The sequence below is a fragment of the Paramormyrops kingsleyae genome, chromosome 4, assembly GCF_048594095.1.
Source record: "Paramormyrops kingsleyae isolate MSU_618 chromosome 4, PKINGS_0.4, whole genome shotgun sequence".
Classification (NCBI taxonomy): domain Eukaryota; kingdom Metazoa; phylum Chordata; class Actinopteri; order Osteoglossiformes; family Mormyridae; genus Paramormyrops; species Paramormyrops kingsleyae.
In genome coordinates, this window is record NC_132800.1 from 31789250 (window position 1) to 31804065 (window position 14816).

General features: G+C 50.3%; 1 protein-coding gene across 1 annotated transcript in view; it reads right to left on the reverse strand.

The window, feature by feature from the left end:
• myo10 (myosin X) overlaps positions 1–14816 on the reverse strand; it is an 89644-nt gene that overhangs the window by 30806 nt on the left and 44022 nt on the right. The window contains exons 5-19 of the mRNA XM_023815616.2: positions 12303–12437; positions 11846–11970; positions 11295–11308; positions 11098–11182; positions 10209–10312; positions 9117–9246; positions 8621–8739; positions 7343–7489; positions 7012–7112; positions 5934–6000; positions 5744–5836; positions 4664–4732; positions 4351–4433; positions 3355–3463; positions 2547–2627 (exon numbers count right to left, since the gene is read on the reverse strand). Coding sequence (XP_023671384.2) covers positions 2547–2627; positions 3355–3463; positions 4351–4433; positions 4664–4732; positions 5744–5836; positions 5934–6000; positions 7012–7112; positions 7343–7489; positions 8621–8739; positions 9117–9246; positions 10209–10312; positions 11098–11182; positions 11295–11308; positions 11846–11970; positions 12303–12437 — 1462 coding nt within the window. The remainder of the gene's footprint in view (positions 1–2546; positions 2628–3354; positions 3464–4350; positions 4434–4663; positions 4733–5743; positions 5837–5933; positions 6001–7011; positions 7113–7342; positions 7490–8620; positions 8740–9116; positions 9247–10208; positions 10313–11097; positions 11183–11294; positions 11309–11845; positions 11971–12302; positions 12438–14816) is intronic.

Consider the following 14816-nt stretch of genomic DNA (forward strand, 5'->3'; position numbering starts at 1 on the left):
CCCTTACACCCCCCCCCCCCCCCCGCCCCCCAGCAGGGCACGACTCCAGGGGGGGACTTGTGCTGAAAGGGGAGCAGTTTGGCTGGAGAAGTAGTGCAGTTTCCAAAAACAACAGGACAAAACGAAACAAGACGAAAGAGCAACAGACCTGGCAGAAAGCAGCTGCCTGGAATCACTTAGGTTTTTATGTGAGACACCAAATAGCCTCCAAACGATACTGTTTTCAGCTCCCATCATGCAAAGCAAGGTCACCAACAGAAAGAGACAAAATAATGTTTAGAAACCATTAAATGATTGTTTAACTCATGGCAAATGTCAATAACAACTTAACAAAGTAACAGCCGATGACCCCAAGATGGAACGAGACACATCACTGTCACGTCTGACATTCCAACACAGAAACTGAACACCTGGACTGGCTACTTATACATTTCTTTCTGGTTTATTCCACTGGAAACACGAGAGTGGGGATCCTACCATTCTGGGGCCGCTTCCAGCGCTGCCTCTGTGACTGCTCTGTGACTGCTGTCTCCAATCTCACACCGCGATCTCGTTTTTCAGGTCTTTCGTGAGACGTGCAGTGGGGCTCTCCAGGCTGACTGGAAATCACGCCCGGCCCCGGGATCTCAGCAGAGGGCGTCAGTGCAGGTGTGGGCGTGTACTGGTTCACGTTCGCGTACGCGCACGTGTGTGTGTGCGTGTGTATGTGTGCACGCGTGTGGCTGATGGAGCTGGCCGAGTTTCAGAGGATTATAGCAAGGGGGGGGGGGGGAATTCCTCGATGACAGCAACCTCAGATATCAACATCAACCCCCGCAAGAAAATTCAGATAAAAAAGGGCTCTGATTAAGGCAAGTGTTTTTTTGGCAGGACAAGAGGTGTAAATGGTATCCCAGGCTCAGCCGACGCTCACGGATGCAACGGTGCATTTTCAAAGGCCCTGAATGACTTCGGCAAAACATCAAGATGTATTAATGAGTGACTTTTTTTGTGGAATATAATTAGCAATTTATTTGAATCATGGGATCCATAATGTACCTCTGCTCTGGATCACAATTATATTTAATGTAAAAATGTATTTTTGTTTCCTTTACCAGACAAATGAGAGTAGAAAAATGCCTGACTGGAACTGAGGGCGATTTGCCACCTTCGAATGAGGAAACGCCTATCCCACAATTTCCCCTCTTTGGTTCGGAAATGGGTCTCACTACCCTCTAAATCAAAACCAAAGACCCCCACGCCCCAGCCCACCTCCCCCCGTGCCTCACACTGCCCCCCCGGTGCCAGGCTCAAATATCACGTTTCCTTGTGACGCCGGATTATGTGTCTGACTCACAAACGCGCTTGTCCCCTTAGGTGCCAGAACACATGTAGGGACAAATCTGAGCATTGCTGTCGCGCGACTCAACTCCTGTCACACAGGAACGTGACGCAGGCTCGACGCGATTCGCCGGCCCGGCGGTGATTGGATACTCTGGTGCCGGAAGGGTGAGCTTTGGGTGAGGCTGCCGGCTGCCGGGCCACTGAACGACTCACAGCCCCTGAAAGATCCAACGACACGAGGAACCGTGCAACACAATGGGGGCGGCTGGGGGAGCAGCTGAACAGATAAACATTAAAATGAGTAGCCCACACCAGAAATAATTACACTCTACCTATCACACTGACAAGCTTAAATAAATGCAATAAATGAAAGCAGCCCAGCAGGGGCATATACAGGGGCGGGGCCATAAGGGGAATGGTCCCAAGCTGAAAGCTGATTGGCCGGCAGAGAGTCCCCTTCCCTGTCACTCACCAATTCAAATCATATCATTGGCTAATGATCAGGTTGGCTTCTCTGTATGAATTATGGCCCCTCTTATGCCCACCACCTTAGAAAAAAATCCCAGAATCACCCCTGCAGCCCAGAGCCCAGGGGAGATTTCCCACAATGGTCCCGCAGGTTTGCCTCCATGTGATAATTCAACTGACGCATTTACCAACGAGAGCCAGAGAGATTCCCACTGCTGGCTCTCTGTACAGCGCTGACTAACAGATTCACCCCCGGAGCGGCGTGTCCAGGCAGGCCGCGTGCGAAGATGACAGCAGCCTGAAGCCGTTTGCGCAATCGAGTGCCAGCTCACGAGCGGAAAGCCTGCGCATCGCTGAAGTATTTGGGGCATGGCCTTTAAGCTGTGTCAGGTTAACGGATGTGGAAACTCAAAACCAAAACCTGGGAAGACAGAATAGCTGGTGACGTTTATTACATAATAAATTGAATTTTCCTGCTAGCTTCCGATTCCTGTTGAGGCCATATCCACAATCGTATCCCCTTTTATTGCTATGGAGAACCAGACTTTCTGTCAGGGAGGAAGAGACCTCCCCTTTATCCGCATAATACGAGAACGGACAGGAAAAGCCATAGGTTATGTGGCCATGGCTGGAATGGGGGCCAGGATCGAGTACGGGTGGGATAAGTGTAAGGGGCGGGGCCAATTGTAAGGGGCGGGGTCAACTGTAAGGGGCGTGTCCATAGAGAGGGGCTTGACTAAAGTGGCACTTCTTACCTTGTGATTGTTTGGCTTGATGCAGCGAACGAAGAAGGGGTTGGACGAGCTGAGAGTGGCCATTAGGGAGTGCAGGGAATTCTGGGTAGAGAGGAGAAATGAGACAGCAAGATGTTACAGATCAGGTAAAAAAGGGAGTACAGGTAGCAGGGTGATAGACAGCCATCTTTAGGGCGGGCTGGTCAGAGCAGAGCACCATGGTAATGGGTCTGCCAGGGATTTCCCGACTCTCGTTACCAGTGTGACTCTGGCCCCTTTTAGCTAATTACCTCGGCAGCCCATTCCCTAGCCCACGTCACCGTTTCATCTGCCATCTCCATTTATCCAGTAGGGGGTGCTGGTGAGCCTTCGTTTAAATGAAGTATTATTATGCAGCATTCTCATGGTCACTTTTCCAGGGCATGTTGCGTTGCCGGGGGCGACTCCCTCCTGCAGGACAGCTGGTCACATTGGCCAACCGGAGGTTAAGTACCTCGTTTAAGGGTACAACAGTTGGGGCCCCCTGGGACCTTGGACCAGCGCATGAAATTGACCCTCAAGCTGGTGTTTGCCTACTCGGCTGCCCTGGCCGTAACCCACGGTGTCGTAAACCGAGAGGTTGGCTCCGTTTTGAGGAGAGGACCGGGAATGAACCCTTCTGGGTCTGGTGCCATTTGGTACCGCTGGTCCAACCCGTTTTGAGGCTCTCAGCATAATTTGATTGACGTAGTTGTCATTTGTAATCCTCCATCCCATTTTGACAGGCAGATCAGATGGGGGAGGAGGGGGCCCTAAGCAGCCACCCGGGCCAAACCTTCCGCCCGCTCACCTTGAACTGGGAGCTGACGGTGGGTCTCCTGTGCTTTGAGCCGCACTTGAGGGTGTCCTGGTTGTTGCGGCTGCAGACATGCTCGAACAGGTCATAGACAAAATCCAACCTGCACAGCGGAGGGGTCAGAAGCACTCAGCAGGATCCGACCAGCGCTGTCAGAGGGGAGACGAGCCCTCTGCGCAGACACACGCAGACACACGCAGACACACGCAGACATGGACTCGCACGTGAATGCCAGACACGGGAGCATGCACACGCTTGCACATTCAGACGGCAGCACAGGAAAGTAAAAGCATGCAGAAGCGTACACACACACAGACACACACACACACACACAGACACACACACACGCACGCGACCAAATGCAATACACAAACCGACATGGACACTCTCATGCAAGAAGAGCTCTTATATCCCGCATTCAAGTAACTGGCACAAATCTAATCAGTAAAAAAATTAGAAATTCATAACAATAAGTAATAACAATATTCAACTAAAAAAATCACACTTAACTAAACTAAAAATTAACATTTGCCCAATACATACGTGAGTATGTGTGCATGGAGTGGCAGGCTTTAGGAGTCACACTGCTGGTCCCCCTAGTGTTTACCTCTCAGATTCTTGTGTTGTGTGATGTAGCACAACAATCATTACTGTGTGCAGGGATCATCAGCCTATCTGTGACAGAATGTTTTGACTGAGTAAAAAACTATGTAGGCTATGGTTTTAAATACCAAGTCCAAGGTAAAAATTGCATTTTAATCAAAATGTCTGTCAGAACCCACAGTGGTGTTGACCCCTGATTATGTGTGTATATAAAAGGATTAAAGTATAAGAAATGTGTTACAATTCAATGCAAGAATGTCATTCATCTCTCCACCAGTGCAGAAGTTGCCGTATGCATGAGATTTTACCGTGCTTTGTAGTTTTGGCGTGTTTATGTGGCTGAATGGCGCACACACTGATCGGCCTGCTCAGCGAGGGCGTACAGACCTGCTCTCTCTCAGCAGATTGAGGATGTCATCTCGGAAGGTGTCCCGATTCTTCTCCAGTGTGCCCCGTACGTCATACACCACCTGTGCACAGAAGAGCCACCAGGGGGCAATGAAGAGCTCCACATCCCCAGACAAGAGGGACAACAAGGTTTCAAACTAAGCATGACGTCGTGTGTGTGCGAGGAGAGGAGCGTGTGAACTCAGCAACTATGCGGAAAGGCTTGATTTAATAAGTAAGAGGTAACAGAACTCCAAATCAAATTAGGCGGGGATGTGGTCTTTAAAAAGAATCAGACCGAACACTTGCATACCTCGCCAGCGTAGTGTTTCACTCCAAAGAAGTGGATCGCCACACGTGGCTTCACATAAAAGGGATTTTTCTGTAACCAAAGACCAACGATACACAGATATTAGTAAAGAGTCCAGGTCCATCACTCAACTCACACCCTCTCGGAACGTCTAAGTCACTGCAAAGTCTCGGCGCAGCTGCCTGTCACTGGCTCCTCCTGTCAGTAACATCTGCACATTCCTGAAAAAAAACAGGTTTAAAGTAACACGAGCTTGTATAACAATGTGATCCCCAACTCCTGCCAGGGCCTGAAATATACGCACCTACTTCTGAAGTGCAGACATTTTTAAACGCCTTGGGGCTGAAAGTGAGAGATCTGCGTATGCTTATACTCAAGACAGGCCAATATCAACAGGCTCTCCTGTTTACTTTATACCGAATCCCCTTAAATGTAGTGCTGACCCCAAAGTCGAGATGGAGACGGATCGTTTCGCTGCCGCTTCAATCCCCGCACAGCTAAGCGGCCTTAAGCGAGCTTAAGCAGCAGGTCCGGACCTTCAGCACAAGCCCACTGCAGTGGGGGCCCCTCGTCGAGCTCCAAGGTGGGAAAGACACGACCCACTCCGTGTGCGGGGCTATAAAACACAGCATGCTGTGGCTCTAAGATACTCTCTGCATCCCTCACCGCACTCACCTCACGCTTTGTGTGAGCTGTTTACGGCCGGCACGGCTGGGGGGGGGGGGAGGGTGGGCAGTCAGCCAGCTTTGAACCCCCCAGAAGTTTTTATTCCCATATTCTCATCGCTGAATTCCACCCCCATCCCCCAGCGCTAACATTTGATATAGTAGCTGCCAGCCGGCTGTTCTGACTGTGTGGTATGTTGTATGCAATCGGCTTCAATCGACTAGCGATTCTATGGCTTTATCTTGTGCTGTGGGGCATGCTGGGAACTCCATCTTCTAAAAATGAATTGAATTGAGCGGAATGGAATAGCGGCTGGCTAACAAGGCTAAGTGAGCCCATGGAGCCAATGGGGCTCTTTCTCATGGGCGTCCAGGTGCACAAGGGCGATGATGTCATGGGGTATGTCACGTGACCCACCGAGTGCTGGATATGCAGCTTCCCCAGCAGAGTGTCATCGGTGGCTTTCGGAAAATGGCTCTCCTCGTTGATCAGAGCGAGGAGCCCCAGTTTCTGTGAAGGACAGGGGCAAGGAGCGACCGTTACCGGGCAAATGAGCGCCAATACGTGGGTGGTGGTGGGGGGGTTGGTGCGATCACAGATGGTTTACCTTCTCAATGAGGTCCAGGCACTCGCCATTGTCCATCCAGTCGATGTCCTCCCAAACCAGGCCCTCCCTTGAAGACCACACACAGTTACCACTGACGGATGAAACCTAAACCACAACAGCGCCCCCTACCTGCAGCATCTAAAAGTGCCTGATACGTCAATCAGTAACACTGAGGAGCGCCAGTGAAGAGATGGCTGGATCTGGTGTATACAGTGCGGAGTGTAGAAAAAGGCCTAATGAACCCGTACAGATGCCTTCACCGTCACCGCTGCCATGTTGACGTGGAGGAGCTGTCAGGTACGAGACAGGCGGAGCTTCGCCGTGGAAAGCGAGACTGACATTCGCGTTATTTAAGTCGTAGTGCTAATGCTGGGCACGTTCGCTGGGCACGTTCGCTAGGGCACGTTCGCCCTTCATTGCGGGGTACACCTCATTCACCACATGACAGATCGGCAGCTCGGGGGTAAAATGGGCTTCCTGCAGGTAGGGAGGCTGGAATAAACCATGTTCTCCACGGGGGGGGGGGGGACTGGCAGTTGCCCATGACACCTCAGGCAGCCGGGATTTAAATGTCATGTCACCCCCCACCCCCAACAGAAAATTTGACAGTGGGAATGACTCCTCCTACCCCCTCACACATTATCGCATAAAAAATGCGATACATCAAGTCCCAGGAGCACACCCCTGCAGCTAGACTAATTTGTTCTGAAAAATGACGTGCCAAGATAACGTAACATTGTTTTCTCTTTTATTTCACCTAATTACAATAAATCCTTCAATTATAATCTGAAGCTGCATTCTTTAAAGAAAAAAAAAAAGGCTCCGGAATGAGATTAACGCAGGGCAGCTTATTTGCATGCGGGGGGTTCCATGTCAGCCTGTCATTCTGAACAGGGGAGTCACTGTAACTAATGAGATAAGAGCGAGTCTCTCCCAGATCCCTCATTTTTAATTTATCCATCTCTCCCTGCCTTCCTGCTTTTTTTCCCTCCAGCTAAGCTGCTATTCACGTACGGAGGACCGTGCAAAGAACGTGGCTCCCCCCCACTCCCCCCCCCCACCCCGCGATTAAGCTCACTTGTTGTATTCCAGTTGTTCCAAGGAGAAAATGTGCTTGTTGAAATATTCCTGAAGCTTCTCATTTGCATAGTTGATGTTGAACTGCTCGAAGCGGTTGACCTGCAGGAAGGGATCCATTATTTTTTGTTCAACAGGAAGAAAAACAATTATGCTTACTTTGCCTATCAGTCAGGATCTGGCATTAATAACCCGGCAAGTGATTTAATTTGCAAAGAGGGATAGAAAATAGAGGCATTCGTATTTAATGAATGGTGTTAATCACTGGTAGTGGGACTCCGATTATCAAGCACAGAAGACTGGTGGAGGAGAAAGCAGGTGGCCATTGTCACCTCGAAGTTCTCGAAGCCGAAGATGTCGAGGATGCCGATGGACTTGAAGTCGTCCTTCCCCTGTATCCGGCTGTTGAGTTTCCGGATGATCCAGGTGAAGCACTGGGAGTACAGAGCCATGGCCATGGAGTCCCTGGAATCCACAGCCTGAGGGGGGGGGACAGTGATTTTGAGCAGTGAATCAGCCACGGACACCCCTGCTGGACCACAGAATCACCTGCTAGGGTTCTTTAAACTAGATCCTGTCAACGGCCTCCTCATTCCTCCCACCATCTAATCTCTACTCCTCCCACATCCCCTAAACACCCCCCCCCCCCCCCCCGACACACACACACACACTCTCCAAAAATCTTTATTATAAAGCCCGACTTTGAATGGCTTGTCTCAGTTCAGTCAGGTTCACCACATCTGCGCCAGAGGCTGGTCTTCCCTTTGCTACGAATAAGCTTTGCTAAGTTTTTCTGTAAACCATCTCAAAATTTGAGCAGTTCCAAATATTCGTCCAATGTGTCTGTAAAGTTTGAAATAGATCCATCAAATACTTTTTGAGTTACTGCACTAAATATGCAAATATCGTTGACTGCAGTGGACCAGTCCCCAAACCATATGCATTCCTGATCCAGGGAATGCAATAATCAGTATCTGTTGAACCATACGTTAAGTAGGCTGCAGTGATACAGTGCATTTGCATGCAGTAACTAGAAACCAGCAGAGGTTGTGGCACACTAGGACCAGTTAGTCACTATTGGTTATCCCCAACAACTGCTTTAATTACATGCTACGTAACATGAAAAGTGTGGTTCCTGATCCTCCTTACATAGAGGGGTATCCAGTTCAGCAAAATTATATATGTTGTTCTGACATCTGACTCCGTGGAATGTGTTTGTGTTGGATTAGAGGTTGGACCTCCTTATTCAGCAACAGACAATTCAATCACCACCACCAGTGCACTTTTGTGATTGAATGGTTTCTGGGAGCAGAGCCGGTGCTCATTCAGTCAGCCATATTTTGTTGTATATTATCAAGATGAAAAGCGGAAAACAAGGTACTTCCACACTACATCGGCATGAACATGGAAAGATTAACTGGAGGATCAGTAGGCCATGCAAACCCCTTCATACATCCTACTGAATAAATTAACTAGTTTCTTATTTGGAGTGCCTAGAAACATTCATATCGGAGATGTTCTCCAGCCCAGAAGAGTCCCTTCCACGTTCCTGTCTATGACCCATCAGCCCTTTCAAATACCCCCTGCTGATTCATCCAACCATCTCTTACCTGCTCCACAGAGAGAGGTGTCGTGATTTCCTCTCCGCGTAAAATCATGGACTTGTGGGTCAGCACCTCGGCCAGCTGCACTGGGTCCAGCCCTAGGAGCTCTGAGGCCCAGCTCAGTGCTGGAGCACAGGGCAGAGGAACAGGGTCAGCATGGGACAGTGTGTCCAGGCTCATATCACAGGCATTGCACACGACGCCCAAGGCTGACATCATCAGCACTGGACAAGGACCTCAAGGCCAAATCATCAACATGGAACCACTCATGCAGGATCACACATTCTGATTTTAATTTGTTTACTGAGGACAACAATACATACATTTTTACAGCATTTTTTTTTTTACTGAATTGCAAGAATTCAATCCAAACCCCCACTACTAAATTTAGCTTGTTTCTTAACTCTGAGAGGAAGAAAAACATCCTGAGTAGGATGATAAGAAAGGCCTGATCTCTGCTGGGAAGTCTCCATCCTGTTTTTGCCCTCCTGGGTGTGCTGACCTGATTTGGAGGTGACCTGAGCCCCGCCCGCGGTGGCAAACTCGATGTCCCCCGTGTGCAACACGCCGGCAAGGAGCCTCAGGATCTCGTGGATGTTCTCTTCGCTGAAGTGCATCACCCGCATGGAGTTCTGCACACAGAGAGCCACAGTCAGGCAGCCAAGAGGCACTTTTGCAAGTCATACAGTAATTTCTTTAGGGGACCGAGTGGTGGATTGTTACGATAATCCCACATCTAGTTCAGTGGGTTAACTTACCCCTATAAACTGGAGATCAGGCATGTAGCTACATGGTAAAATAAAGTAACAGGTCTGAACAACCCCCTCCCCCCCCACCAATTTATTTTTCTTACTGATCACGCACTTAGCCTGGTAAAATGACCAATTTGAACCAGCCTCGAAATGTGCTTCAGGCCCCAAATTGGCGAAATCAACAGAAAGGCAAAATCCGCTGACATGGACGTGTTAGTTCTGTTGCCAGACCACCCTGCAAAATGTATTTCCTGCATACGGCCCAGCTGAAGATCACAAGGAATCCCTGGGAAAAGCGGCATCGATTGAAGACGATCCGATCTTCATACAGTCCCTTACTCCGCATAGGTCTCCTTTCACGAATACCGCGTACAAAGGTGCTTAATGCAGAATATTAAAAGGCAGAGAAAGGGCCTGAAGACGCTAAAGGAGATGAATATGTAAATTGTGGTGGTGCAAATCGTACGGGAAGAGTTAAATGCTCTGGGGGTCCCGGGAGGACCAGGTGCCCACCCTTCCTCAGGCATGCGGACCTTATGCGTGTCAAAAAGATGCACGTAGGCATTATGGGAACAGTAATTATACGCAGCGGCGGTTACAGAAAACAGGTGGGTTTGAGCAGAAGCAGATGGAGCGCGCGACAGGCTAAAGCAACCCGGGCCACTTAAATCCAGGCCTCCTTCTACCCTGTGGTGCTCCGATTTAAGCAGGGGGCGCAGCCGGCCACCTGTGTCACTGGCGCAGAGACTCTGCGCTCCCCTGCCGCAGAGGCGAGGACCCATAAACAGGGAGGAGGAGGTGTGGACGAGGAGGCGGGAAATGGGGGCGGAGTGAGGCCTTACCAGGACCTCCTGAAAGGTGTCCCTGTCGTTGATGGTCTTGTCCGCCACGCAGCCGGACTGTCGCAGGTAATGGTGGCTTTCTGGCTGTGTGAGACCGAAGGCCTCTGCGAAAACACACAGGGCAAGTTGTCACGGGGTACACCTGGGTGCCCTCCCGTGAGAGAAAATGACAAGACCCATCCTCTGTGGTCATATACCACCCCATCCTCAATGTCCTCCTGCGTAATTGTCATTCACATCAAGGTAAATCGTGGGTCATGTCATGGATGCTCATGAAATCCATTCTTTGCATAGGTCTGGCAGATCGTGACAGGTGTTTAAAAGGTCAGGGGTCACTGGGAGGATGTACTTCCCCCAGTATTTAAAAACAGCATCCCTATCAACAGTCAAACAATTTTTTATGACTTCGGGACTTTTATTTTGAAAATTTTTTGCTCCTGTCATGTTGTGAGTCCTTAGCTTGCTGTGACTGGCCGAGGCTCCATGTGTTCTGCAAAACCCACATCCCGACTCAATGACTACACCCCACCCCCTACTCCACAGTTACTCACCGTACATACAGAGCGAACTGCAGAGAACCACACACAGTGAATACAAGAAGATCAGTGTTTAACGGTTATAAACTGAGGACTGAATGCATGAAGAGACCTGAATGTGTTTATCTGAAGTTAAACTAATGTAGCTAATGTTGACTCTGTAGTCAAGCCTACCTGCGCCCCCCCATTTACAGTGGAGCACAGTGGAGTGTGTGAGGTCACATGACTATGGGAAGGGCCACTTACAGTTTAGTTTGTGATAAGGTATTACATGGGGGCACGGTTCCGGACACCCCCAGCAGGATGTGACCCCCCAGGACTGAACCCCTCACACCCACGCCGTCGTCTCTTACCCTTCTGCTCCACGTCGGTGCCCGCCAGCAGGGCATAGAATACATGGTAGTTCCTCTCCCCTGGGTTCTGCCTCACCACCCGGTTCTGTCCAAACACAGCAGTGGTGGGCACCCTACCTCTCACAGGTCAGCCCGCAGTCGGCGAGCCCCCGCAGGAGGGAGCGGATGGCCGGCACACTACAGCCTGCACGTCTTACCTTTTCTAGTAGATCTTCGGCAAGAAGCTTCAGTTAAGGAGATAAGCACCTTCGCCGTGAACCGTTTGATCATGACGCGATTTTAAGTGGTGTCCGTGACATTGCTGCTACTGCCAGGCCATTAGAAGTCGGTTTTGCTCCTTCCCAGAGCAGGTGCCTGTATTTTAGCTCTCGCCCTCTGCAGTATTTAGGGCAAGAAGGCAGTTAATAAATGCCTGCCATTCACTTTCCCTAACCACCCATTTCCAGTGCCTCTAGCCAGGGGTGATTCCGGGATTTGTCCCCCTAATGGTCAAATCCTGGTAAAATATGAGGTGACAAACTCTATCAAACTATCAAGCACCAAGATAAAGTTTGGCAAGGGGGGGGGATATCTGTATGAAAATATGGGACAAATCGCTAAATAGTGTTAATATATGGGGAGGCAAAGGCAATAAAATTAAAAAATTAGGTCTAGAACTGCATCTGTGTCAGACTTCCCAGGTCTGTATTCCTAATGGGACCCTCTACCCCTAACATTGCGAGGGGCTGGGGGGGGGGTTTCAGGATACAGTCCACGATCCTCCCTCCCTGGATGTTCCCCTTCTGGCAGAAGTGCAGCTGAATGAACTTTCCGAAGCGGCTGGAGTTGTTGTTGTAGACGGTCTTGGCGTTCCCGAAGGCCTCCATGATGGGGCTGTGGGAGGAGGGGGAGGGGGAGGAGGGGGGGGGACATGAGCGCGGAGGAGAACAGGAGCGTGACACACGAGGGAAACACTCAATCAGCGAGGAAAACGCCGGATGCGGAGAAGGTTCCACAAGCTGTATGCTAAACAACCTGCAGGCTGACGCCACCATGCAATTTGTATCAATTTATTACACAGTGACTCCTTTCCCAATGGGGGGGTTGGGTTGGAGGTGGCCAGTCACTCCAGGCACTGAGATCAACCCGAACTTCTGGCGAGCTGAAAATGCAAAAGCACGCGTCCCCCTCGTTGCCGTGGGCACCGTCTCCATGGCGACACCCACCTGCTCTCGAGCAGGGCGTGCTCCACGTGCGAGGAGGCCGTCTTAGCCCTGGCCCCCAGCGAGCGCTGGCTCATGGCCGAGAGGTAGCGCAGGATCAGCTTGGTGCTCTCCGTCTTCCCCGCGCCGCTCTCACCGCTGAAAGACACGGGGGGGGGGGGGGGAGTGGGCAGGAGGGTTAGACATGAGACTGACCTCCCCTGCAGACAAGATCGGACAGGGATGCAGGATCATCTCCATGCCAGAATAACCTCCTGCGCTGGGCCAGCTGCTTCAATACCCCACCGTGCACAAGACGGCTCAGAAATCAGGTGCATCATCACCATTGTTAGTAACCATAGGTTGCACTTCAAAAACAACGGTGTCCATTTTTAAAAAGTATGTAAGCGATAGCCCTGTGACACTCCCAGTGACCTAGACTGGTCTACTGAGGAATTTTTGGATAAATTGTGTGGAACACCCTGAACACAGCCCTGAACAAAACCCTGAACGTAGCCCAGACCAAAACACAGCCCTGAACACCACCCTAACCACAGCCCTGAACACCACCCTAACCACAGCCCCACTGCAGAGCATCTCCTCCGCATTCTTCACCCTGCTCAAGGGCAAACCTGCAGCATGTGCTTGGCCACAACACCTTAATAATGATAAATAAGCCAATTATCGGGGCATTTTATTTAACATCAGATCATGCAACATTAACGAGGAGAGTGACAGACAAACAGCAATTACACTCGGAGCGCTCCCAAGTAATGACAATTAAGCCTGGCGCTCGGGAGTGCATAAATTATGCAGTGTCACAGGTAATTAGAAGCGTGCATTAACTGGCAAAGCACAAACTAATCACACTAATAGGTAAGAAATGGGGTAAACGAGAACTCGGCACTCCCTCGGCATGACCGAACACCGTTTATCCAAATTCAGACGACACTAAGGGGCTGGAATAATGCATGAGGAGGGGGAGAGACGTCAGGACGGTATCGACAGAGACAGGGCTACGCCTGAGGATGCTGGCCCTGGGATTTGCTGACCATAGTCGTCCTGGGGTCTCTGCAGGACATAGGCAGCCTTAAACAGGGTCTGATCTGGGAGAGCAGGTAGATATTTTATGTTAGTGCCGTTAGCGATTATAAATAAAGGAAAAAGAAATCACTTAGTTTTGTGTCAGGCTGCTGCGTGTAATTTGTTGGTGTAATTCTTCCCGATAAGTCACATCCAAGTTATTTATACAGAAAGGTCATGTGGAAATGCACACTGCAAAATGGTATTGGGTTACACTTTTAAAGTAAATTACGTGGCCTGTATTGTGTGCTGTGGGACATTACAGCTGGTTTAAATTGGCACAGAATGGTCACAACACAAGTGCCCGCACAAGAGGAAAAAGCGATTCAGCGAGTGGCCACTAGAGGGCAGTATGTCCCGATAAAACCATATCAAAGAAAAGCAGCACATGGAGCTAATTCTGTACAAACATATCAGCTACTTATATTCACAATGCACATCACCGCGCACACATGTTAATGTCGAAAGCTTGTTGACGCTTGGCTATACCAGATTGTGAATGGGTAGTGTAGGGTAGAAAAGTAAAACACGAGTAAGGAATATCTGGAGGCCTTTCTTGAAGAGTAGGGCTACATTTCTCTGCATATACAGAGCAGGCAAGGCCCATTGGCCCCCAAATGGATGTTTACATAAACAGGGCTAGTGCCCCCTCCCCCCCACCGCCGTTGGGGGACTTTGGTACGATCCAGGCTGGGAAATTGACCCAGGGTGCTGTGATAGCTGGAGCAGTGACCCAAAAGTCCTGGGGCCACATGCTGACACAAATATATCAGGGACAAGGACACAGGAAGCCCCCCGAATATTGACGGGTTTTTCGCACACTGGTCATTTCTAATACTGATGCTCGCTCGATACCCAGGCTTGCTACTGACAGACTTAGATCGTTACTTTTGCATCGATATATCAATACAGATTCATGTCTCCCCGTAAAACTGTCAGTAACTCAAGGCGTCCTTCACGCGACCTTCTCAAAAGGTCACAGCCGCTGCCCCCACGGCCGAGCCGCTTTCCTGTATGGTGCCGTGTTGATGCCTCCAGTACGGCAAGCAGCGAGGCGGACCCCCGGCTCAGAGGTCAGGGGGGGCAGCCAATCGGAAAGAAGAAGAGTCCCACAAACTGGCATCTGATTCGCCCTTTACCCGGATCTGTCTATCTTCAAGCTCCCTCCCTGTAACACTACAGCCTAGACGGGCCTGTCAAGGACTCGGACCTCCGGCAGGCTCTTGAAGAAAAATATTTACCCTGACAACAAAGTGGCGGCGCGGGGGGTCGTGGGGCGAGGTGAAGCCCAGCTCTGACTGCCTGCTTTCCGCTGAGTGAGGAGAAGGTCACCTATCCCCTGGCTGCAGTCGCACGTCTGTCTTCAGCTACAATAACCGAGGGTGTCGAGTCGGGCCGTGAAGGTCCGGGACGAATAAACACGTTTATTTCCTGCCGCGGGGACAGTTTATACAA